At 37.2% G+C, this 24,942-nt stretch overlaps 1 protein-coding gene across 5 annotated transcripts in view; it reads left to right on the top strand.

Annotated features, from left to right (window-relative positions):
• SLC10A7 (solute carrier family 10 member 7) overlaps window positions 1-24,942 on the top strand; it is a 178,102-nt gene that overhangs the window by 45,510 nt on the left and 107,650 nt on the right. For 4 of the 5 annotated variants that reach the window (XR_005453411.1, XM_038755107.1, XM_038755106.1 and 1 more), the window contains one exon: window positions 14,119-14,157. Coding sequence is in view for 4 of the 5 variants with exons in the window: in XM_038755107.1 (XP_038611035.1) it covers window positions 14,119-14,157 (39 nt within the window). In the remaining variant the exon portion in view is untranslated. Of the gene's footprint in view, window positions 1-14,118; window positions 14,158-16,969; window positions 17,007-24,942 lie in introns of those variants that run through there. The other variant, XM_038755110.1, reaches the window with a different exon arrangement.

Raw genomic sequence — 24,942 nt, 5'->3', positions numbered from 1 at the left:
CAGCCGTTTGAACTGGACTCCCAGCCTCACTCATCCTTGGTCTCTGACATCATTTAAAAGTTTCCAGTCAGGACTGAAAACACCACAAAATGTGGCTGGCTTCCTGACATAAATTCTTTGAAGCTTGTCCCCTTCCAGAATCCTTTCTTCGAAAGTCTCAGACCCCTTTTTTATCTGGCCTTCAGATGAAAAGTTGGCACCTATTTTCAAGTTCCTGAACAGGCTAGACCAGTCACCTTGCGTAGTTTGTGTGTACTAATGCCATAGAAAGGAAGTTTTTCTTGCTATAAAGATTATTATGGAGATGATAGATGCAGTGTTTCTTTTCTGCATCTAATTCCCAGACTGAGCCCCCTCCTTCCTCTCCCTCTCCTTCCCCTCCCCATCCCCCCACCTTACCTCTTTCCCCTCCCCACAGCACCTGTATCTATATCTATCTATCTATCTATCTATCTATCTATCTATCTATCTATCTATCTATCTATCTATATATATAGGTTTGTACATATTTATTACTCTATTTATTTTACTTGTACATATTTATTCTATTTATTTTATTTTGTTAATATGTTTTGTTTTGTTGTCTGTCTCCCCCTTCTAGACTGTGAGCCCGCTGTTGGGTAAGGACCATCTCTATATGTTGCCAACTTGTACTTCCCAAGTGCTTAGTACAGTGCTCTGCACACAGTAAGCGCTCAATAAATACGATTGAATGAATGAATGAATTCCACTGACTGCCTGCTATTTATTGAGCACTTACTGTGTGCAGAACACTGTACTAAGCATTTGGGAGAGTACATTTCAATAGAATTGGAAGACTTGAGCCCTGCTCATACTTTTTGTAAAGTAAGTGGGCATTATCCCATATATGCAGGTTATATTTCTTCATGAAAACCATTTCTAATGTCCAGTATTAAATATGAAGGGTGAGCGATGCCTTTATAGAGAATGAAACAGCATTTATGGCCCACCTGTGTTATTAAATTCACCAATGATAATTTCATTCCTACAACACAAGGAGCTGTGTCCAAAGAGCTGCTCAAAGCCATAATTCACTCATTCCAAATTGCAAACAGCAAGGTGTAATTTTCTCTTTCATTTATTTGCAGTTATTTCCATGGGATTAGGGAGTTTTAGAGGTTTGACTAGGTGCATTCGTGGATTTTTGGAAATAATTCCACATTTATACCTTCTCCAAAGATCACTGGATCAAGTCAGCTAGACTTCTGCCTTGTTAAAAAATACCTCATGAACATCATTCTTGTCTTGAGAGAAATTCAGATACAGGTCCCAGCCTTTAATGAATAAGATGAAAACTCCACTCTGGTTTTTTTTTTTATAATTTAAATGTAGCAAGTACCACTACCATTTTTATGCCCAGAGACAAGTAAACTCCAGAGGTTTATTTTGCCCTTGCTGTGTTTCTCCTCTTTGTCCCAGGTGAATGAAATGGTGACATTATATTATATTTTGATAAAACCACTCTACAGTGAAATTTTTTACCTAAGAAAAAGCACACATTTTAATTTAAAATGCAAACAAACACTTAGCTTTTAATTTATTTTCCCGAAACATAAAAGTAATACTCTTTGGAGTTGCCGAATGCATTGCTTAACCAGACTTGTTAATTCTGTTATAGATGTGTCTTCCGAATGATCTGAGGACAAGACCTTTAAGTGTTTTTATAACAGTTTAAGATCTCTGAGAATTTGGAACTTAAATGAGTGTGCTTGGGAGGTTGTTACTACTCTGCATTCTTCTGAGAATGCCTTTATATATATATATATATATATTTATATATATATATATATATTTAAAACGTATGTATACATTTTTTTTTGAGAAAGTCACTTACAGATATAAATATTGGGCCAGAATAAAGCCTCAGGTTGGCAGAATTACATATACAACATTGTTCTTATGGGCCTCTTTATTAAATCATCTTCTGGCAGTCCATTAGTCGTGGTGTTGTAGCTATTGCATGATCCACTAAGCTAATATGCTTTCATTCACCAAGGCAAGATCAGCCTAGAAAAAACTTTGAGTTCATTGTAATGTTTACAGTGACTAATCAAGTTTACTCTTTTTTTTTAAAGTACCTTTAACACCAGTATGGAAAAGTGCTATTTCACAGATGTTGCATTTTTAATTGTAACATGCTCAAAATAACTAACTGAAACTTTCTGGGCTTGTATTTGCCAAAGAAAGTCTGTCAACCAATCGGTGGTATTTATTGAGCACTTACTGTGGACTGAGCAGTGTACTATGTGCTTGGAAGAGTATAATACAGCAGAGTTGTAAAGCACAGCATAATGCCCAATTTTTTTCCATTAAATGATCTTGATGCACAGAAATGCAAAGTAAGTCAACAAGAATTTAGACTTACTTTATTTTAGACTGTGAGCCCACTGTTGGGTAGGGACTGTCTCTATATGTTGCCAATTTGTACTTCCCAAGCGCTTAGTACAGTGCTCTGCACATAGTAAGCGCTCAATAAATACGATTGATGATGATGATGATGAATTTACATTCAATAGAACAATCTTTTTGTGGACTTAAAATGTTACAAATTTCATTCAAAAGTTTAATAAAATAACTGTGGTCCTTAAGAATAAGAGCTTCTTTACTATCTTCTTTCTGGGTGTGGGCTTTCCTTCTTGTAGATGGGAGTACATCTGCAAGTGAATGTGGGTCTGTATATGGACATACAAAAATGGGGACATAAATAGTTGTAAAATGGAGAGGAGAAATATATAACCTGGATGAAGGCAAGTATTTTCACTTTCTTGTCATTTGCACACATGTGCTAGCATGTATGTGTGAGTGTATATATATGTATATGTATATACATGTATATATACATTGTATATATATCTATATAAATGGAGAGAGGTAGAGAGAGAGATTGTGTGTGTGTGTGTGTGTGTGTGTGTGTCTGTGTGTTTCAGCTTCTGTTTTTAGTCCTTTAAATCTTGGCAGAACCTCTCAATAGTATTGATTTAAACCCCCTCTCCTACACAGAACTCCCTCTGTTCAAGTATTGAATTTCAGAGGAGCTTCCATTAAAAATCAGTGGAATACTTGATGTTGACTGTTGAAACCAATGAAGTAAAACGCTTTAAATAATAATTCAGCATTTAATTTCCAATTGATATAAATTTAATTTATGATGTTTCCTTTAATCTTTAATGAACATCAGACTGAAGAGTTGAGCTAATATTTTTTCTTATTATTCACAAAGAATGTTTGTTTCTGTAGATATATGTTTATATCTTTTGGTTCATACAAAGAGCTCTTTAAGTTTAATGGGTCTAGTAGATTAGAGATCTAAAGTAGATCAGAGACCAAAGCAAAGATTTGAAATGATCCATTTTTTGTAAATGGAGTTATGTTTGGATGAAGAAAATATAATGTCTGTTTTGGGGCTTTTAATCTTGAAATGTTGTGAATAGTCACAGCTAATGTAGTGTGAATTACTGTATGTCCCTCAAACCCTGGTACATTAGATTGTTCAGAATGGGTACCGATATAGGTTTCAAGTTGTAGGTACCACCTTTGAGTTCCAAGTTTATAGGTACCAGATACATGTTCTGAGTTGTAGAAAATATATAAGGAACTGACCTGGAAACCTAAGGCAAAATGTTATAAAATAATTGCCATAAATTTTTTTCAAATATGATTCAAGGGATTCAGAAATAAGAAATGCACAGCAATCATGTTTGATGAAACTGGTGATAAGTCAGAAAAATACAGAGCAGAAAATCAAAATGGCTATGACATCTGATTCTTTTTGCACTTCAACAAAATTGATCTTTCCATTCGCTTTTCTGTGAGAAAGTACGATGGCATGAAGAACTAACAGCATATTATATAGTTAAGATTGAAAATACCGTTAAAAGTGTTAAAAGGCATCTGGATTGTCCTAAAAGGGTCAGTTTGCACATTAAATGATTTTTGTTGGCTGGTTAAGGTGTCCATTTTCTTCTGCTATTTAGAACCACAATTTTTTGTATGCATTTTAACTGTAATTTAAGAGTCCCCCTGTGCTCAGAAAGGAATCTGAATATATGTGCCTTTTTTAAAGCTGCATCAAACAGTGGGTTATTCCATCAGTACAATGGAGTGACTGGGAGCTGTAGTTGGAACAATATGTAAAAATACAGCTTGTGAAAGATTTCCTTTATTAACTGTCATCATCCACAGAATATATGTTCAAATAAACGTTGTATAATAACTAAATTTGAGATTAATAGGCCCCTTAAGAAACAACAAAGTCATTCAGAATAGTCGGTGAAAAATAGGTTGTAAGACTGTAACATGCGCATATTGTCCTGCTTACATGCTCTCTCTGGTGTCATTCCCATTTATCAATGTCGGCAGGCTCTGTTCTCATTAAAACGCTCTTGCACAAAAGCAACTTAATTTTCTTAAGAGGAGAGGACACCTGATTCAATTTAGCACCCACAACCAGAAACTTGAATATATATATATATACAAGATATATATATCTACACACACACACACATAGTACATACATAGTTTTTTTCCTTGAATTGAGACGAATGGCTACAAACAAGAACAGAAAACCCCTTAAACAACAATAAGGATATTAAATATATTTTCCCACTCTTTCTAGAAATTGATTTGTGGAAACAGTCAAGAATTGAGCATGAATTCATCTAATAGGAGAAAGGCAGTTATTTGGCTGTTAAAATTCAGTGTGGAGAGTATCAACAAAAATCTTTTAGTTCTCAAAAAAATTTTAGAACAAGAAATCAAAACTGATTTTTGGAAGGCCACTGTTTAATGTCATATGCCCTAAAATTAGCCTGTTTTAAAAGATGCCCTGCTACAGTTTTGCAATATTCTTTTAGATTTATCTGTTGAGAAGAAACCTCACTACAGTAATAGTATTAGACACATTTATGTTAGCTTTGTGTTTGAGGTACTAATTGTTTCAATAAATGATGGTTTTTCCTAAATTTGAATGTGCCCCGATTGGCTTTCCTTGATTAATTTCTAATTTTCCCACCTATCTCCCCCAACTCCCACATCAACACTTCTGTGCCATCTATGAACCTAAGTACTCCAGTCCCACACAAAACACTAAAGAACATATCTTATATTCTCTATTACTTTATCCTAGCTGTAGTTTACTATAGTGTCTGTCTCCTCCACTAGATAGTAAACCCTTGAGGGAAGGGATCTTCTCTAATTCTGTTGTAATCAATCAATAGTAATCATTCAACACTTTGCTCAGAGCACTGAACTAAGCGATTGGGAGAGTACAATAATCTTAGTAGATGCAATCCCTAACCTCAAGGAGCTTACGGAATGTAGGGAGAAACAGACATTAAAGTAAATTACAGGTAGGGGGAAGCAACAGAGTTTTAAAACCCTTCATTATGCTTCATTGTGTGTGTGAGGAGGTGAGTACCCAATTGCTTAGGTGATGCGGAAGTGCTGGGATATTAGTAGGGGATGGAAATAGAATGGGGAGATCAGTGATTAATTGAGGAAAATTTTTCTGGAGGAATGTGATTATAGTAAGGCTCTCCTCCTACTCTGGAACTACTTTCCCCATCATATCTGACAGACCACCACTCTACCTTCAAAGTCCTACTAGAATCAGATCTCTTTCAAGATGTTTTCTCTGACTAAGCCCTCAGTTTTCCCCATTACCCTGCCTTTTCTGTTGCCTATCCACTTGGAGCATCCCACACCTAGCTTCACAGCACTTATTTGCATATTCTTATACTTTGCTATTTCTCCATCTGTATTTTAATGTGCATCTCCCACTCTAGACTGAGGAAGCTCCTTGTGGGTAGTGATCATGTCTTTCAAAACTACTGTATTGTACTTTCCCAAGTACTCAGTACAGTGCTCTCTGCACACAGTAAACACTCAATAAATACCATTGATTATTTGGCGAGCAGTGCTGGGTGTGAAGGATGAGGGAGTTCTAAGCAAGGAGGTGGGGGTGATTAGGAAAGAGGTCGACAGTGAGGGAAGTGAAAACGGAGCACAATGTGTAGTGTACATTGGCTTGGGAGGACTGAAGGGTGTGAGGTGTTACCTCATCTGTAAAATGGGGATTACGACTGTGAGCCCCATTTGTGACATGGACTGTGTCCATTCTGATTAGTCTGTATCTAGCCTAGCGCTTAGTGTAGTGCCTGACATATGATAAGCTCTTAACAAATGCCATTTTAAAAAAATGGGCTGCAGTGGGTGAAGATTGAGGATAAGTACTGGGGAGAAAACTGATGAGTACTTTAATGCCAGTGGTCAGGAGTATCTATTTGATGTGGAGAGGAATGGACAACCATTGTATTCTCCCAAGCATATTTAGTACAGTGGTATGAACCCACTAAATTGTGCAGTATTCAATAATCATTGCATTCTGTATTGTGAATCAATAATAATCAATAATCAGTGCAGTGCAAACATGTAAAATGTATTATAGGCTCATTTAACTCATTAAACTTTGTTACTTTTGTTACCGTATAGATTCCAAAGTACCTAGTAGTTTTAAATGCATTGCAAATGAGGACCTTATTGTCTAGAAAGATATTGGGGTATTTCGTTTTAGGGTTGATTGATACAACTAGTTTATTTAAATACAATGAAATTTTGTATTACTTACGCATTATGCATGGTATATCGTCCTGCCAGCTATTCAAAGTTAACTTGTTTAGCCTAAACTTAGTATTTTTGCAAAGTGCATTACAGTCATTTTTATTAACGTTCTGTAGACATGAAGATTCTGAGTATCAGAAAGGTCCAACATTTTTATATTGTAGCCCCCGAGTTCTGGATTACTTGGTAGGTATAGTGAGAACACATCGATTTTAAAAAAGGAGGAAAATCCAGTTCAAGTGAACTAAAAGCCCTCATTTTTAATCCTGCATCTGGGGCAGTGTGGCCCCAGAGCAAATGACTGAGTACAGGGCCCTACCCTTAGAAGCGCAGGAGGAGGTTGAAGCAGTTAGGAATGGTGTTTGAAAAGTAAAAGTTCTACTCTGTCATCAGTTGGACTGACGATGTGGGGTTCAGTAAATATATTTCACTGCCTCCCCTTTATATCTGACAGTCCACCACTGTCCCCACCTTCAAAACCCACCCACCCAAAATCATGTCCTCCAAGGTGCCTTCCCTTACTAAGCTCTCATTTACCTTTCTGCCCTACCCTGTTTGTCAAGTACAAACTTGGCTGTGTACCCCTTAAGCACTATAATACTCACCGCATCCCCATAGAACTTATTTATATATCCTTATACTCCACTATTTCCCCTATCTGTAATTTATTTTAATGTCTCTCTCCCTGTAATCTGTAAACTCCATGTGGTCAGGGATCGTGTCTGCCAACTCTATTATATTGTACTTTCCTGAGGGCTTAGACAGTGCTCTGCACAGAGTAAGCATTCAGTAAATATGATTATTCTTACTGACTGCTGCCAGCAGGAATGGCAGTGACATCACTGCCCACAAAAAGCTTACACTCTGAGAGACAGATACAATATTTTCAAACAATAATCAAAATAAATAATTGAATATGCAATTGAATAAACGTGTAAATAAGTGCTGAGGATGGGTATAATGATGGCTGATGGGTTTCTACTTTCCAGAGTGGTGAGAATTAATCACAAAGGTTTGTTGGAGAATGTGGGTGTTGGTCTTTGAAAATGGAAAGGTTGTAAACTGTCAGATTTTTTGAGGGAAGGGGTTTCCAGCTGGGAGAAAAGCATGAGTGAGTGGGAGAAGGAGAGTCAAGAATTTGATGCAATTATAAGGAGCAGTTGCAAGGAGTGAGTTGGGGAGTAGGTGGAGAAGAGCAACTGTGTAATGTGGAATGATTTGAAGTCAATTGTGAAGTGTTTTTGCTGGATATAGAGGGACATAAGAATCCAGTGGAGAGATGTATCCCGAGTGATGCTTTGAGGAGGTGATTCAGGCAGGCATATGTAGTATAGATTGGAGCGGGGCTAGGCAGGGAGTTTAGCAAGCTGATAAACTGTATAAGGTGTATTAAACATAGGCTGTGTTACATGGTTAAAGGAGATGATTTTGCAGGGAATGAAATAGTATTAATATTTGGAAAATTCCACAACTTCTCAAGCACCTGGTGCCCCCTCCTGGTTAAACCAATAGATTGTCACTGGATTAATGGGCTACAGTGTTCCTTTTCAATAAAGATCCCCAGTGGAAGAGAGGGATTACCATTCATCTGAAGCCAGAGAGGACAGGAGTAAGCATTGGAGCTGCGATAGTCTCAGAAAATGTGCTTTTCATTAAAATTTGACAGTGAATTTATTCATTTATCTAACAGATTAATTTTTATGGTCCAAGAAGCAAAGACATAAGTGAGTTTTTTCAGTCAGTCATTGTTATTTATTGAGTACCTACTTCAACTCTACCCAGCAGTTTGTAAAGTTACTATAATACATTAGTAACTGTTAACTGCAGTAGAGTTAGTAGGCATAATCCCTGCCCTCAAGGAGTTTAAAATCTAGTAGTCTTTCAATTTTGATGTTTCACCAGTAGTTCAGATATTTCCCATAAGTCTGTTGAGCTAGACTGTAAATTTATTGTGGACAGGGAACATGTCTGTCAGCTCTTTTATATTGTACTCTCCCAAGTGCTTAGAACAGTGCTCTGCACACAGTAAGTGGCCAATAAACACAATTAGTTGGAGCTCTTTCACCTATTGAGGATGAATTTCCTGCAGGGGTTCTCTGGATCCTTTGAGAGCTTCTAAAGCAAGCGACTCAAGTAGGACCCATGAGGAGAAGTAACATGACCAAGTGGAAAGAGCCTGGTTTTGGGAGTCAGAGGATCTAGGTTCTAATCCCTGCTCTGCCACGTGTCTGCTGGGTGACCTTGGGCAAATCACTTAACTTCTCTGTGCCAGTTATCCCATCTATAAAGTGGGGTTTAAATCCTACTCCTTTCTACTTAGACTGTGAGCCTCATATGGGACAGGGAGCATGTTCAACCTGATTAACTTGTATCTTCCCCAGCTCTTAGAACAGTGTTTAATACGTAAGTGCTTAACAGTGTTTGGTATATAGTAAGTGCTCAGCAAGCATTATTATTATTATTATTAATTCTGGATCCAAAGAATGGGGAAAGGTGTTGCAGTTCCAGCTATGGGCTGGCCAGTCATGTGAATATGCTGTCCCTGGCTCCTGCAGCTGGTCTATCCAAGAGTACCCACTTTATCCTTTCACCAGACCAAGCACTCTGTGGTAAGAATGGTCCTACCCAGTGCAGAAAATACAGACCCTTCTAAGCAGCTTTAAATCCCCATATTAAATTCTAGGTGTTCATTGTCCAAGACTGTTGGAACTGTATTCATTATCCACTTTAAATGGATTCTGGATCATTGTGATTATACCGGGAGAGTTTAACTGATACCAGTAATTTTCTATTTTTTTAATCTTCTGTTCCCTTTCTACCATATATTATCTTGCCAACAACAAAAAAACTAATTCCAGAACTGTGATGGAATTTCAATGCTTTCTTCTACTACACAGTAAAGTCTTTCCTTTGTTTAGTGCAGTGGAGTTAACAGGAAGGTGGTGAGAACTGGATATGAGATGATAAGCAATATATAACAGTACATGATCACAGTCAATCAGTATGGGTGGGGAAGAGGGGCAAACTCTTTGATTAGGACAAGGTAACTGAAGGGTGGAGATTTTTTAAAATATAGCTGTGCTGCTGCTGGCATTGAATAGTTTTGATTTCAGAGCTAGTCACAGACCTTTGCTCTCCAAAGCTGTGGTATCAACCCCAGGTTTAGAAATACTGATTTATGCTCACTGTGCTGTATCTGTCATGTTACAAGAATATTGCAGATTGGAAATGTGCAGTGTAGCATTTTTGTTCTGATAGTCATTGCTAACTCTGTACTGGAGTAATCTGTTTTTATGTTTATGGCAAATGAAAGGTGAGAAATAAATGAGATAATTACATTTAACTTCAAACCAGGTATTTAAAGGAAAGCACACATTTTCATGATCCATTTCTACCCTTTGCATTAAGCTTTAGGTAACATTTTTTTGGGGGTTGCTAATATAAGATTAGAATTTATAATGACTGATCAATTAGAAAAATAATCAATCAAAAAGAAGATAACATCCACTATAACAATAAATAAATATAAATAAATAAAATGGTGGCATGTGGCAGATAATGCATTTAGGGTTGAAAAACTAGCCAATTGCAGAGGAAATAACCATAGCACAGTAAAGTCAGAAAAGGATCCTAGGGGTCAAAGTGGACCATAAGATAAATGAGTCAGAACTGTACTGGTTTTAAAAACAATTGTGATAGTGCAGGATATGCATGATTGGGTAAACTACTATTCTAGGTACTAATTTAAATAGCCACTTCTAGTGTGGGGTTTTGTATATAAGGAAAAAATGGAGAAACTGGATGCAGTCTAGAGTAATGGTAGGGAAATAGGGCTTATGAGAAAGGGTAGTGGAGTCAGTATTATTTGAGTTTGGGAGAGATTGGATGAAGGACTATTTAGTCATGGCTTTTAATTTTGTAATTCCCTATATCAGTGGAGAACTGACCAAAAAAAATTGGTTTAAATTAAGCATAAGGAAAGACTTCTTTTCAGTATTGGAAATTATGGTACTTCCTTCCCTAATCTTTTACCAGCCCTTACAATACACACTCTTTTTTAATGATGTGGCACATCGCTGACTTGCTTTTGGGCTCCTTCTCTCTCCACATTTCTTAATTGCCTTCTATTCATCATTATCCTTCCATAGATTTTATTAAGAGCCTGTATGTGCAGGATGCTCAACAATTTGTGTTATAAAACTGCGTTGAGTACAAAATAGGTTAAAAGACAGGGTTCTTCCCATCAAGGATTTATCAGTTTGGGATTTGTGTTCTCCTCCACCACTAGCAGCTTGGAGCCCTGTCTTGATGCATGCATCGAAAGTAGAAGGAGGAATAGAGTTGGATGATGGCAAGCAGAAGAAAACCAATCAGTGGAATATTAATAGGAAAGCGTGACTAAGAATGTGTGGGGATAGAGAGAGCCACTCAAGAGAATTCATGTATGCTCAGAATGTATTATTGTGGCCATCAGATGAGAAATTTGTGACTACTTTCTGCCTGTGGCTCTATAGTATTCTTGGAACAGTTTTTTTTTCTTCAAAAGGAAATCAATCAGTTAAGGGTATTTATTGAGTGCTTCGTCTCTGCAGAGCACTGTACTAAAGGCTTGGGTGAGGATAATACAACAAAATTAACAAACACATTCCCTGCCCATAACGAGCTTGCACTCTAAAAATGGAGGCAGATATTACTATAGATAAGTAATTTATAATATAATTTAAAGATATGTCTTGAGCATTGTGAGATGAGATGACCCAATTCTACTGGGGGAATTCCCATTTGGATTTGTAGCTGTGTTCGTTTTGCATTGAGCATGTCTTGCCAGTGGGAACTTTTGCACCCCAAGATATTCTGTTCAAAGCAAAGAAATACACAGTCCTTTAAGGCATCTTATGTTTATAGGGTAGAATGTAGTGCTCCCCACATGATGGATTTTGTCTCTTGAGGTCCTGCACATATAACTACTGAAGATTTAATCCATTATTATTTTTCCATGGTGTGGGGAAGTCATGCCACTCAGAAGGTATTAGTTCTGTTCAGAAAACATTCTGAAACCCAGGGAAAAGATGAATCAATCAGTGGGATTTATTGAATGCTTACTGTGTGCAGAGCATAGTACTAAGCACATGGAAAAGTACAACAGAGTTGGTAGATAGGATCCCAGCCCACAAGGAGTTTATGGTCTACAGGTTGAGATAGGCGTTTAAACAGATTGCAGATAGTGGTAATAATAATAATAATAATGGTATTTAAGTGCTTACTATGTACCAAGCACTGTATACTAAGCACTGGCATTATTGGGTAGGGACCGTCTCTATATTTTGTTGACTTGTACTTCCCAAGCACTTAGTACGGTGCTCTGCAAGCAGTAAGTGCTCAATAAATATGATTGAATGAATGAATACAAGCATATTGGGTGGGACTCAGTCCCTGTCCCACATAGAGTTCACAGTCTTAATCCCCATTTTATAGATGAGGTAACTGAGGCACAGAGAAGTGAAGTGGCTTACCCAAGGCCACACAGCAGACAAGCAGTGGAGCGGGGATAAGATCGCATGACCTTCTAACTCTAAGTCCCAGGTTCTGTCCATTACACAGTGCTGCTTCAGATACCCTGAAGAGGGTAGTTGGCACTGTTTTCTTTTTTTCTCCTGTCCTTAAAATGCTCACAATAGTAGTAGTGGAATTCATTAGCACTTACTATATCCTAAGCGCTGTGGTGGTTACAAGCAAATAGGGTTGGATACAGTTCCTTTCCCTACTGGGGCACACAGTCTTAATCCCCATTTTTTACAGATTAGGTTAACTAAGTCACAGAGAAATGAAGTGATTTCCCCAAGTCACACAGCAGACAAGAGGCAGATCCGGGATTACAACCCAGATCCTTCCGATAACCAGGTCCGTGCTCTAGCTGCTTCTTTGGTTGTGTAAGGTGAGGGAAAATTATCAGAAAAAGATTTCAACGGAGATGTCATCCATTTAACGAGGAGGAAGGAGGAATACTTGTAGTGTTCAAAGTAATTTGGATTCAAAATAGTGTGAGAAGACCATGTGGTTCCATCAACTCTTGTGGAAGATCAACTATAATCTGAAGAATGTGTTCCAAGATTTCCAAGGCCACTCACTTCTCCCTGCGAACATGGGAAGCTTCCTAGACCTTCACTTTTCTCTTCCATATCCTCACCAAAGGAATTCTGATCAGCAAGATGTGCTAAAGTATGTCGCTGTAGTTACACCTGTCATCGTAATGTTTTATTTAGCTGTATCTTTTTCCATTCTCCCTCAGCAACATGGAATGCCATATGCCATTGCCCGTGTCGGTAAGCAAAGGTTTCCCCAGTTTGTGCCTGTGCTTGTGCCACAGAGGAACTGCGGTCCAGTGCCATCTTTTATTGATAGGGCCAGCAAGGAAGGAATCTAATGAAATTATCAAAGCTTTGAATTAATTATGAACTTGAATAGGAGAGCTAAGCTCTCTGGAGCCAAGGATCTCATTACCCATTCACTCTCATTGCGTTCTCTTATGGAGCAGAAGGCAGGTTCAGCTACAGCTCTTAGCCTGGCTTTGGACCTTATTCAAACTTACTAGACATCCTCTTCTTATTACGCCCTGGCTGCAAATATCCATGATGATTAATTCCAGTCTCCTCTGGATCTACAGTTCACACAATTGAGGGTTTTCTTCCCCACTCCCCCATTTTTCCCTTTCACTACATATATATTTTTTTTCCTTTCTCTTCCATCTTCGGGCTGGATGTCACACAAGAGTGTCTATCCTTTTTGGGAACTGGGAAAGTCAAGATTCAGGCATAGCTTCATGGAACAGTGATTTAAAGTTAAAAGCTATGTTACTTCCATCTTATGTTTCCTGGATATTTAGGTAAGCACAAGAGTTCTAAAGTTATTGCCAATTGCTTCTTTTGTGACCATTCAAACTCAAGTTATTTCTTCTCAGAGCTAACAATGCAGCTCCTTTAATTTTTGCAGTGTTACTGATATTTGATATGTATAGTGGATCTCATGTAATGATTGCTAGTTCATATTGCTTAGGTTTACTGAACTATTACAATATTGTGTGATGTAAACTAGTTAACTGCACTTCAAATGTGTGTATTTTAATCAGAATTTTTATTTCTTGAACTAATTAATCAGTGATTTTTCTCATCATCCAAAATTGAATCAATATTGGTAAGATTTCAGTTTGGTTTGGTGATGATTCTTTTTCTAGCTCTTGTAGGTTCCTAACAGAGAGTGGCAAGCCTTTTCTACTTGCTTTTTGAGTCTCGTTATGTCTGAGTTCCCAAACGGGAATTTACCCTCTCTGCAAACTACAGGCCACTGGTAATTTTTATAAGCGGCGACTAATTTTACCTAATGGTCGGTGGGTGTCTCAGAGTTGTGGAGTGAGAGAGAAGTGTGAATATCAGTCTTCTATCTGTTTACTTTGAGTGAGTGTTCTTTTCTTTCTCTCTCTAGGCAGCTGCTATATTTAATTCAGCCTTTGGAAGTTTTTTGGTAAGTAATAGTAAATGTTTAAGCTATCTCTGTAATGGCATTTCTTTTAGTTGGTAGAGGTCAACCTAATCTACTCATTTGGAAGAGCTGATGAAAACTGGATATATTTTACTGTTCTGTTAAAATACTGCTCTTTAAGTTACATGCACTAAAGAAAATTAGTTCATAAATGAGGACAATTGATCTTCCATAGCATAATTTAGGTGTGTGAGTTTTATATTCCATTTAATGGGTTAAAATAATCAGTTACTATACAAGACTCACCTCATAGGGCTGTGTCAATATATTGATCATTTAATGAGGTCTATTAGATTACTATTACTTTGTATCAAGGGGCCAAGGATTTTGAAAAGGAAACATGGCCCAGCTGGTTGAAAAGGGAATGCTAATTTACTTGGTGACATGTCATTTATTTTGCATGTTTCACTGTCAATGAAGCCCCTGTTTTTGGTGCTTCTGAGGAAGCTATGGTGGTGGGGGCGGATTATTATTAGAAAGTAATCCACAGATGTTGAGGAAATATTTAGGAAGATGTTTGAGAATCTGTGGAAATATTTTTGAGGAAAGGTTTTTACAAAATAATCTGAAAAAGATTCAGAGAGAGAAATCTAAGCCAATTTGGCTTTTCACACAAGCAAACCAAAATCTATGTATGAAGAAGGGATGCTTTTAACATAGTTTTTTTTTAGTGGTATTTTTTAAGTGCTTACTATGTGCCAAACACTGTTCTAAGTACTGGCACTGTTCTAACTGAAATGGTTACTAAATTTCATTTTTTCAATATTTACAAGAAAATGAGAGTTCTTGAAAAATTTGATTTACCATTAAGGGTTACAAAAACTGCTAAAGAATGTTTGCTTAATGTTCCACTGTTTAGTTTAATAATTTTATTTATATTCTTGAAATTGTGTCAAATGCGTGAAAATTGCATAAAAGGCAGGCTTTTATATATTTCATATCTCCCATAAGCGGTTAAAAGAGGCTGATTTACAAATGAATGAAAGTAAAATTATAGTTGTATTGCCTTGAGAGCCTAAGTAAAAAATTCCTATCCTTTTTTAAAAAACATCCTCTGATTATATTGCTTAACCTATGTGTCTACATTTTCGGTTGTGGACAAACATGAGCAGTATATAATATAATATATACTACAGATACTATAATACAGGGTATGACTCACAGGTATGTGTATAGGGATTTGGCATAAATGCTTGTAGAAAATAAACTCATACAAGTTATTCTCACCTACTTAAATTTTTTAGTGATAATGCCATAGCTTTCTAGTGTCTTCTGTTGTCATGGTTTAGCAGATATTTGTAATGAAGTCAATGAAATATTTTAATTTTCTGTAAGGCTGTTTTTAGCATGGGTAATACTTTAATATGTGTTAAGTGTTTAGTTTTCCTTTAAATTCCCTTCATTTCCTTTTGAAAAGGGAGGCCAACCATTTGAGGGAAGGTCTTTATATAGGATAGATCTAAATTTGAATTCATTATTTATGAATGAAATTGTCTGCTGTGTGACCTTGGGCAAGCCTCTTAATTTTTGTGTGCCTCAGTTACCTCATCTGCAAAATGGGGATTAACACTGTGAGCCCCATGTGGGACAGGAGCTGTATCCAACCTGATTACCTTGTATCTACTCCCAGCACTTAGAACATTGCTTGGCACAAAACTACCCAAAATAATTTTCTAGACCCCCACTTCATTGGATGTGCTGAAGATTGTCCTACAGCCCTCTCAGGGCTAAGTGAATAAAATTTGAGGCAGCAGAACTGAAAGCTAATATAAATTCTGTTTAATTAGTACATACAAATTAATAAAGATGCTGTTTTTAGTGTTCTCATGAAAAGGAACACTTCTAAAGTTGACCTTTTGTTGTTCCTGTGATAATTGCCAGAAGACTTCATCAACTTTTAAGGTATAAAGGGTCAAGTTATTTCTTCAGGCAATTTGGTAATTAGTTTCACACAATAGAAAACGTCTACATAGCTTCAAAATTTCTAAGGGGAAATTAACTTATGAGCTGTTGTGAGTGAGTGGTCTTCAGGTGTTTCGATCATGGAGTCTTAAGAAGGTGTTATTTACTGGATTAATTTTGTTAAAAAAGGAAAGGAAAGATTCAGTTTATGGGTTTTTTTAAACATTCCTGTGATTTGCAGGCAGCTGGGGGTGCAAAATAAAGCATTGTACACATTTATCGTGAGTTTAATAATATCCCAGGTCTAATTAAAACACAGTGTTTCTTTAAAAAAACTAATTGTTTCAGAAAACTGTTTTTTATGTAGCTGAGCTGGTAATAACTAATGATAGATGAATTCAATTTACATAAATTTCAGACCAAGAGAATATTTTAGAATCATGCCATAGAGGATTGCTTTAAGTTGAGAAGCTAATGCCATTATCTCCTCTCATTTAAGTAGTTTGGTTTACAATAATTGTGGAGCATAATAAGTGATTTGAGTTTTCCCCCTTGATGGGTTTTTAATAAAATCTGATAGCATTCTAGAAATTCAGGGTGGTTAGCTATCAGACTTTTTGCTTTAAAAATAAATGCAAATACATTGCAAAAATGGTAGCACAAATTCAACAGATTCACATTGTACTATAAAAACACCCGAAGGGAGGGACATTTTTGAAATATAAGATTGGGCAATTCAGAGAACTGAATTAGAAATTCACAGTACCTTTGTTCAAAAGGTTGAACTCTGAAGAAAAGTTATTAGAAAGCTTAATTTAGACCACATATTTTGATGCAGTCTGAGTTTTCTCAGTTTTTGAATGTTGAAATACATTTTTCCATGCATTTATAGAATTTAATTTGAAGATGACATGAGCAAAAGTCCAATCCAGATAAGTCTTTCCAAATTATCTCAGGTAATTTTTGCCCTTAATGGGGTGCTTTAGTAAATGACAAAGTGTGTATGCCAGAATTAAAATGACATCTTTGTGTTGCATACATGTGTATTGTAGCAGTTGGATGATGTTTGATGATCAAAATATTAGATAAATATTCACAAATTCATAGTCTTCTGTTTGAATCATAATACCTAAGAGGAACATTCCCTGACCCAGTAAGAGGAAAGTTGTTCTAAGGAAATTTGTAGGAGAAATATGACTTAGAAGTTGAGATATGAAAATTTAGCTTTATTGTTTGTTTACACAGTATCACATTTTTTTGCTATTGTGAAAGTGTTTTAGGTATTTTTAACTTGATATTTATTGCAGGCCAAAAATATCAGTAGTTCACAAAAGGGATTTGTATAAATCCCTGGTTCAGAGGTTTATAATGGATACTTAGAGAGTATTGGTATATCTCTAACCCTGGGGATGGATTATTACCATCATCTTGGGTAAGACAACTGTCATATTGTTCTTCCAAACACTCTTTCTTTGTCTCTACCATCAGAAACAGAACGTTTGACCTACTGTGGAATTTTCTATATTCTTATGGTATATCTGCATATTGACAACCAAAATTATTTCTCTGAAAACAGTTTCTTCTGTTTGCATCAATCAATTAATCAATGGTATTTATTGAGCCCTTACTGCATGCAGAGCACTGTACTAAGTGCTTTGGGGAGTATAGTAATAATGATGGTATTTGTTAAGTGCTTACTATGTGCCAAGCCCTTTTCTAAGCACTGGGGTAGATACAGGGTAATCAGGTTGTCCCACGTGGGGCCCACAGTCTTAATCCCCATCTTACAGATGAGGTAACTGAGGCACAGAGCAGTTAAGTGACTTGCCCAAAGTCACACAACTGATGAGTGGCGGAGCCGGGATTAAACCTCTGACTCCCAAGCTTGTGCTCTTGCTTCTAAGTCACACTGACTCTCACACAGAAGCAATGTATCATAGAGTAGTAGAAGCAACAATCAGCCTTACAGAAAGAGAGAGGAAGGGGCAGCCATGTTGCCCTTTGTACTGATTCAAGTCAATTAGTCAATCATATTTATTGAGCACTTACTGTGTGCAGAGCACTGTATTCAGTGCCTGGGAGAGTACAATATAATAGACACATTCCCTGCCCACAACGAATGTACAGTGTAGAGGTATTCAAGCTAGTGGGAGATGTCAGTTAGAATTCCTCATCCTAAAGGAAGCCGTCAGGATCTCCCAACTTGGAAAGCCAAGGCACGGAGAGCTGTTTCCAGATTTAAAAAAAGCAGTTGATCCACTGGGAGGCAAGTGCTCAATCTGGAATTCTCATTCCATTCACCTCTGCAATCAAAAGCCAGAGTGGCTATTATCTGCCCAACATCCCCTCTGCAAGTTGGCAAACCAGACCACCAAGAATTAAATATTTCGACTTCATCTTTGATTTGAGCAATGCACCTTTTTGAAATTGGAGTGGAGTTGCTTGGTACCGTAAGAACAAGAGAATTGGTAGAAACATTTCCTGCCCACAGTGAGCTTATAGTCTAGAGGGACTGCATCTCAACAAAAACTTATGGATTTAGAAAAGATTAGCAATAACTTTAGTTTGGATATGGTTTGGCAAAATGTCCAAAAGTACTGGTCTTCTGCTGTTTAATTCCTGTTTGGGATAAAAAATAAAAGTTGGTCAATCCTAGCTCAGAAGGCTCAATCTGGAGATAGTACCTCTTACTTCCAGAGAACTGTGATGAGAGATGTAAAGTGAAGTTACTGGGCGCATTCTGCATTGCATTGAAAAATCTTAGGGAAAAAAAAAAGTGTGTTCCAAAAAACTGGGATGTAGAAAACACCCATATCCACTGTTCTCTACACTCCTTTCTAGGGACAGGTCTATCATAATAGCCCTTAGGGGACTGGCTCTTGGAGTATAGATAAAATATTTGAGGTTTTCTGAAGAGCTTCTTTTTAAGTCTGGATATTTCAATCAGTTGTAATGATGTACTGTGGGCATAACACTGTACTACACTCTTGGGAAAGTACAGTACAACAGAGTTGGTAGACCTGATTCCTGCCTAGAAGAAGCTTAAAGTCTAGAGTGGTGCTTAGATCCACTCCAGATGTGGCATGATTTTGAACATGCCGGACTATTGTGGAGGTTGGATCATGAGCATTGGAAGCCTAGGTAGCTCTCAATTCGTACATTTCAATCCCAGAATTTCTGGTGCCAGGAGTATTCTGGGCTTTAACCTTTCCTTCCTTGTACTCCCCACCCCACAGCTCCCTAGCCCACTACTTTCTTGTTTAATAGCTGACCCAATAAGGTGCCTTGTAAGGGGTAAGAGGGAGGGGACAAGTAACCAGAATTCCTGCCCCAGGGTCCAGAGCAGACTTATTCTTCTCCTGCGCACATAATTTTTCAGTCACATTGCTAAGTTTTTAATATTATTTGAGGGAGAAGGCACTAAATGAATACCATCACAAAAAGCTCCACTAAGGGCTTCCTTTTTAATTAAATCTCCGTATCTGCGTATGCTGTACTTATGCAAATGTCCTGTATTTGTGTTATATCTAAGAGTGTGGAAGTATTTGAGGTAAACACAGCAACCTTTTCAGTAAGAGAAGTATTGTGATAACTTCATTTCAGATTTATTTTAAAAAGACTCCTATCTAAAATACAATCATCCTAAATTATAAAGTCTCTGTTAATAAAAACATATGGAATTTTCACCTATTCCATTTTAACAGCCTATGCTTTACTCTGCCTGTCAGGACTTGTTCAGCAAGGAAATGCATTAGTCACAGTGTCCATTTTTCTTGCAAATTTGTGACATAGATTAAATTATGGGAATGACCAGCAACCAACAAATCTAATTTTTGGTAGAGGCTGAGCCAACTTTTTAATTTTAATAGTGATGGATTTTTTTTTACCAATGATTTCATTATCATTTAAAGAAATCTAGTATTGTGGAAGTAGCCAATTGACTGAAGTTATTTTATTACCCATTAACAAATGCCATGTATTTTCATCCTTATTTTTATTCATTTTTCAAATATCCTGGAACTGAGACAGCACCTGACCATTCACTCATTCAGCTAAAATATAAATGAACCATCTTTTCATTGCTATTTGTAAAAAGACTTCCTGAAATGCATGACCATATGAATTCACTCGTCTTCATTTTGAATCACACCCACTACAGAAACTTCTATGCTGGCAAAGACCTAGTGGGCACTCAGTAAATATTAATTGAGGTTCCTCCACTTGTCTGCTGTGTGACCTTGGGTAAGTCACTTCACTTCTCTGTGCCTCAGTTTCCTCATCTGGAAAATGGGGATTGAGACTGTGAGCCCCACGTAGGACAGGGGCTGTGCCCAACCCAAAATGGCTTGTAGCCACCCCAGTGCTTAGTCCAGTGCCTGGCACAAAGTAAGTGCCTAACAAATAACATTATTATTATTAATAATGATGAAGTTCCTGCCTTTGTGCATTTGTAGTATTCTCTCAAAAACCAATCTATGTAGAAAACATTGTAAGTTCTGTAACATATGAAAAACTATTTCAAATTTCACTTTTGAGGGTCTCAAAATTTCTAAAAGCTGGTCTTCTTAATTCAGGTGTATGTGATTAGGTGTCTGAGGTTTTTTTTTTTTTTTTTTTTACAAGCTATGGATTCCAGTTAATACTGGAAGCCCATGCTTTGCTGTTTCCATGTCTAGCTTTTTAAGTTTATAATAAGCACTTACTATGTGCCAAACTCAGTTTTAGCACTGGGATAGATACAAGTTAATCAGGTTGGACACGGTCCTAGTCCCAAATTGTGCTTCTCTGTCGCCCTGTTTAGAATCATGATGATGATACTTAGATTTTTGTCCAACATATATAGCACTTTAGTAAATGTTCAGCACTTTTAAGAGACATTGCATTTGCATTCTTCGAATAAACAGAACATGGCTTTTTGATCAATCAGTGGTATTGATTACATGCTTACTGTGTGAAAACATGTACTAAGCACTTGGGAGAGTATGGTACAAGAGTTGGTAGACATATTCTCTGCGCACAAGGAGCTGTTAAAAGTGTCATTAACAAATATCTTATAAAATGTTGAGAGTGTTTTTTGTTCTTGGTTTTTTAATGGCATTTGTTAAGCGCTTACTATGTGCTTACACTATACTAGGCAGGGGGTAGATGTAAGCTAATCAGGTTGGACGCAGTCCATATCACTCTTGGGACTGACACTTATAATCCCCAATTTGCAGATGAGGTAACTGAGACACAGAGAAGTTAAGTGACTTGCCCAAAGTTACACAGCAGATAAATGGTCATGGCAGGATTAGATCCCAGGTCCTTCTGACTCCCAGGCTTTATCCACTGGGCCTCATTGCTTCTCGGTTTCAGTCTAGTGTTTATGTCATTTTATTTGCATCAGTTGGAGTCAGGTTTAAACCCTAATACAATCAAGAAAGGGGCTTATGGTCTTAGGCTGAGCAGAAGAACCTTTTCTTATTGCAATTCCTATGAAAACCTGACTTTCAGTCTGCATTTGCCCATCTGGGTGGATCTCTTTTAAATATGGGTTTTGCTCAAAAATTAGGCTATCTTTAAAGGTATTCATCCATTGCCTCGAGAAAATGAACTGTGAAATGGGAACATATCAATAAATGGAAGTCAGAAGGGTCTTTTTAAAAGATGACTGTAAGCTCATCGTGGGTAGATGGGTAGAGAATGTGTCTGCTACATTGTTGTGTTGTACTCTCCCAAGCTCTTAGTACAGTGCCCTGCAAGGTAAGCAGTCAATAAATATGACTGATTGATTGATGATGCATTTAAAAAGCAAAGGCAGGAATTCACTTTAACTCTAAAATTTGAAAACGTCATTGGGTTGTGTAAATTCCAGTTCTTTGCTCAACACTGAGAGTGATGGGGTGTTAATAGCAGTAATGCAATAATGAACCCAGTCTGTCTGAAGTTAAACAAACACTGGTGGAGTGTTTAGATTACACACAATGTATGTGTAATTTGAGTTAAACAGCTCCTTAATTATCTGAAGGAATTAGTGCATCTCCAAATGTGTCTAACTTACTACTAAGGAGTAGACTGTTGGCAGGGAACGTATCTGCTAAATCTGTTGTATTGACTCTCTCAAGTGCTTAGCCCAGTGCTCGTCACACAGTAATCACTCAATATATATGATTGATTTTAAGCCCTCAACCTGGCGTCGGACATCATACGCACACACGTCAGTTCCCTCCTTCACCTCATATCCCAACCCATTAAACCTAAAATTCTGGGAGAATTGTGATCAATAATAGTAATAATGAATATCACGTGGTATGCCATATGGAATTATATGAAAAATAGAATAAAGAGTGTAAAGCACCTCACTTGATTCTAACGTCACTAAAGAATGTGGTCATATCCTAGAATCTGACCACTGTAGATTGATTGACAGTTGTAACAACTCCCACCAAGTGACCCCTAACTCATTCTTTTCACATATATAGAATGTTTTCATATGCATGTCTAGGTTTGCAGCCTTACCAATACTTCTGCACAGAGGCATGATGCTATCTAAAAAAATAGAATCAGTGTTCTTGATTGCAAAAAAAATGATGTCGCTATTTCAGTGCATTGCATATGACATTAATATAATTACTTCAAATAAAATTATATTCATTTGAAGTGTGAAATGGGGACGAGCATAGAAGAATGATTGGGTAATTACTATTTAGGTTTGATCTCTAGTAACCTAATTTGCAAATATTACCAGTAAATAAGAAATATTAACAGAAATGATATGCAAATATCCAGAGGATCATGGACCCAGGAGCAGAGAGAACAAATCATGCAAGACTAGGTTAATGGCCTTTTTTTCATAATAGAATTACCAGACTAGAAAGTGAAAGGCTTACAAGAGCTATAAAATAACATCACATTTTTAATAAAGATTTAAATATCTAAGACATTTCAAATGGAAAAAAAAATCCTGGATATATGACCACTATAGACTGATTGACAAACACAAATAATGAGTGTGAAGAAGCACTGGACTAGTGAGTTATTTTGGGGGGTTGTTAGGTCTTCTTAATCAGGATCTCCTTTAATAATTTGGGGAACTAAATAACTTGAAGTTTATTGCATAGTTGGTATTGTATTGCCAAGTAGGGATGGAGAAAAGAGAAATGATAGAAAAGGACCTAGAAAGGTTAGAAATATCGACAGGAAACCACAAAGTGAACAGATGCAACCTAATGCTTTTGTGAAAAATGAATCCAAACACAGATATTTGATAGGAATTGGAAGCACTTGGAAAGCAGTTATAGCAAAAGGGATTAGAGTGATAATGAACAGTCAGAAAGATATGAGCTTGCAACATGATATAACAGCAAAGGAAATCTAATGCAGTTTGTGTTATAAAAGCGTCATATTACCGGCCCCCTCTATCTGACTCTGGTAAGTCAGAGGCAGGATACTACTTGGGACTCTGGACAAACTATTGCTTTAAATATATAAATATGTGTAAACAAGAAAATTATGGAAATACGATTATGATCTGGAGAATTTGGGTCAAGTTTTCCATTAAGCTGTAAAGTGTTTAGCCCTTTTCATCAGGGAATAAAGGAGAAGGGAAGATAGCACAAGAAAAGACATATAATTGGATTTATGAAAAGGATTTAAAATAGGAAAATTGAATGGATTTTCCCTTAATAGTTAGCCTAACAATGACAGCCTTTCTCCTTTTGCATCTGCAGACTATGTTCATCATGCTAGATTCTTCCAGGCACTTCTGATAAGCAGGGACTTTAGGTGCTTCTTGTCCCAGTTACCTATCATATACTCAGTTCTACCAGAACATATGTTTTCACCCTGCATTTTGACTAGAATGCGGTTGGGGAATTGGAAAGCTTTTATCCAGCAGCATAAGCCTTTCAGACTACTGCGGGGTGTCAGAAGAAAAGTGTGTGTGTGCATTGTGTGTGTGTGTGCGTGCACACATGCATGGTGGGGGGCAGATGGACAGATGGACACTTTACAGTGCTTTGCACATAGTAAGTGCTTAATAAATGCCATTATTATTACAATGCAAATTTTCCTTAATGCTGGAATTTATAAGAATGCAACACCCACACTGTTGGAGAATTGGGTGATCTTAAATAGGAAGTGACTTGTGCCTATTAGCTGGGAGAAATAAAATTGAGCTAAGTGAGAAAGCTCCAGTATTGCTCTGAAACCCTAAACAGCCATTCAAGACGAACTCTATGGAGTCAGCGGCTTCTGGGTGGAAAAAAATAGCCTTCCAGTCATGTTTCCCCCCACCTAAGGTGTCTGTCAGTTATCTGCATCTTTAAGTCAGTCGCTTTGGTGACCGAATCAGGCAAAGCCAAATAACCTCTTTCCTAGAGCTTTGCCTCTGATTGTTACTTTCGTGGGACTTTGGCATTTTCTCCATTACATTCTCTAGTGTCTTATATTCGTTTTCTTATTTTTTTTTTAGTACTTACTATGAGTCAGGCACTGTACTACTAAACATTAGGATAGATACAAGCTAATGAAGTTGGACAATGTACATTTCCCACATAATAATAATAGTAATAATAATTGTGGTATTTTTTTAAGTACTTAACTATGTGCCAGGCCCTGTACTGGGGTGGATACAAGTAAATTGGGTTGGACACAGTCCCCATCCCACATGGGGCTCAAAGTCTCAGTCCCCATTTTACAGATGAGGTGACTGAGGCACAGAGAAGTGAAGTGACTTGCCCAAGGTCCCACAGCAGACAAGTGGCGGAGCTAGGATTAGAACCCATGACCTTCTGACTCCCGGGCCTGTGCTTTATTCATTGATTCATTCATTCAATCGTATTTATTGCGTACTTACTGTGTGCAGAGCACTGTACTAAGCGCTTG

This window comes from Tachyglossus aculeatus, chromosome 12, assembly GCF_015852505.1.
Source record: "Tachyglossus aculeatus isolate mTacAcu1 chromosome 12, mTacAcu1.pri, whole genome shotgun sequence".
Lineage (NCBI taxonomy): Eukaryota > Metazoa > Chordata > Mammalia > Monotremata > Tachyglossidae > Tachyglossus > Tachyglossus aculeatus.
This window is presented reverse-complemented; position numbering and strand designations above follow the sequence as displayed.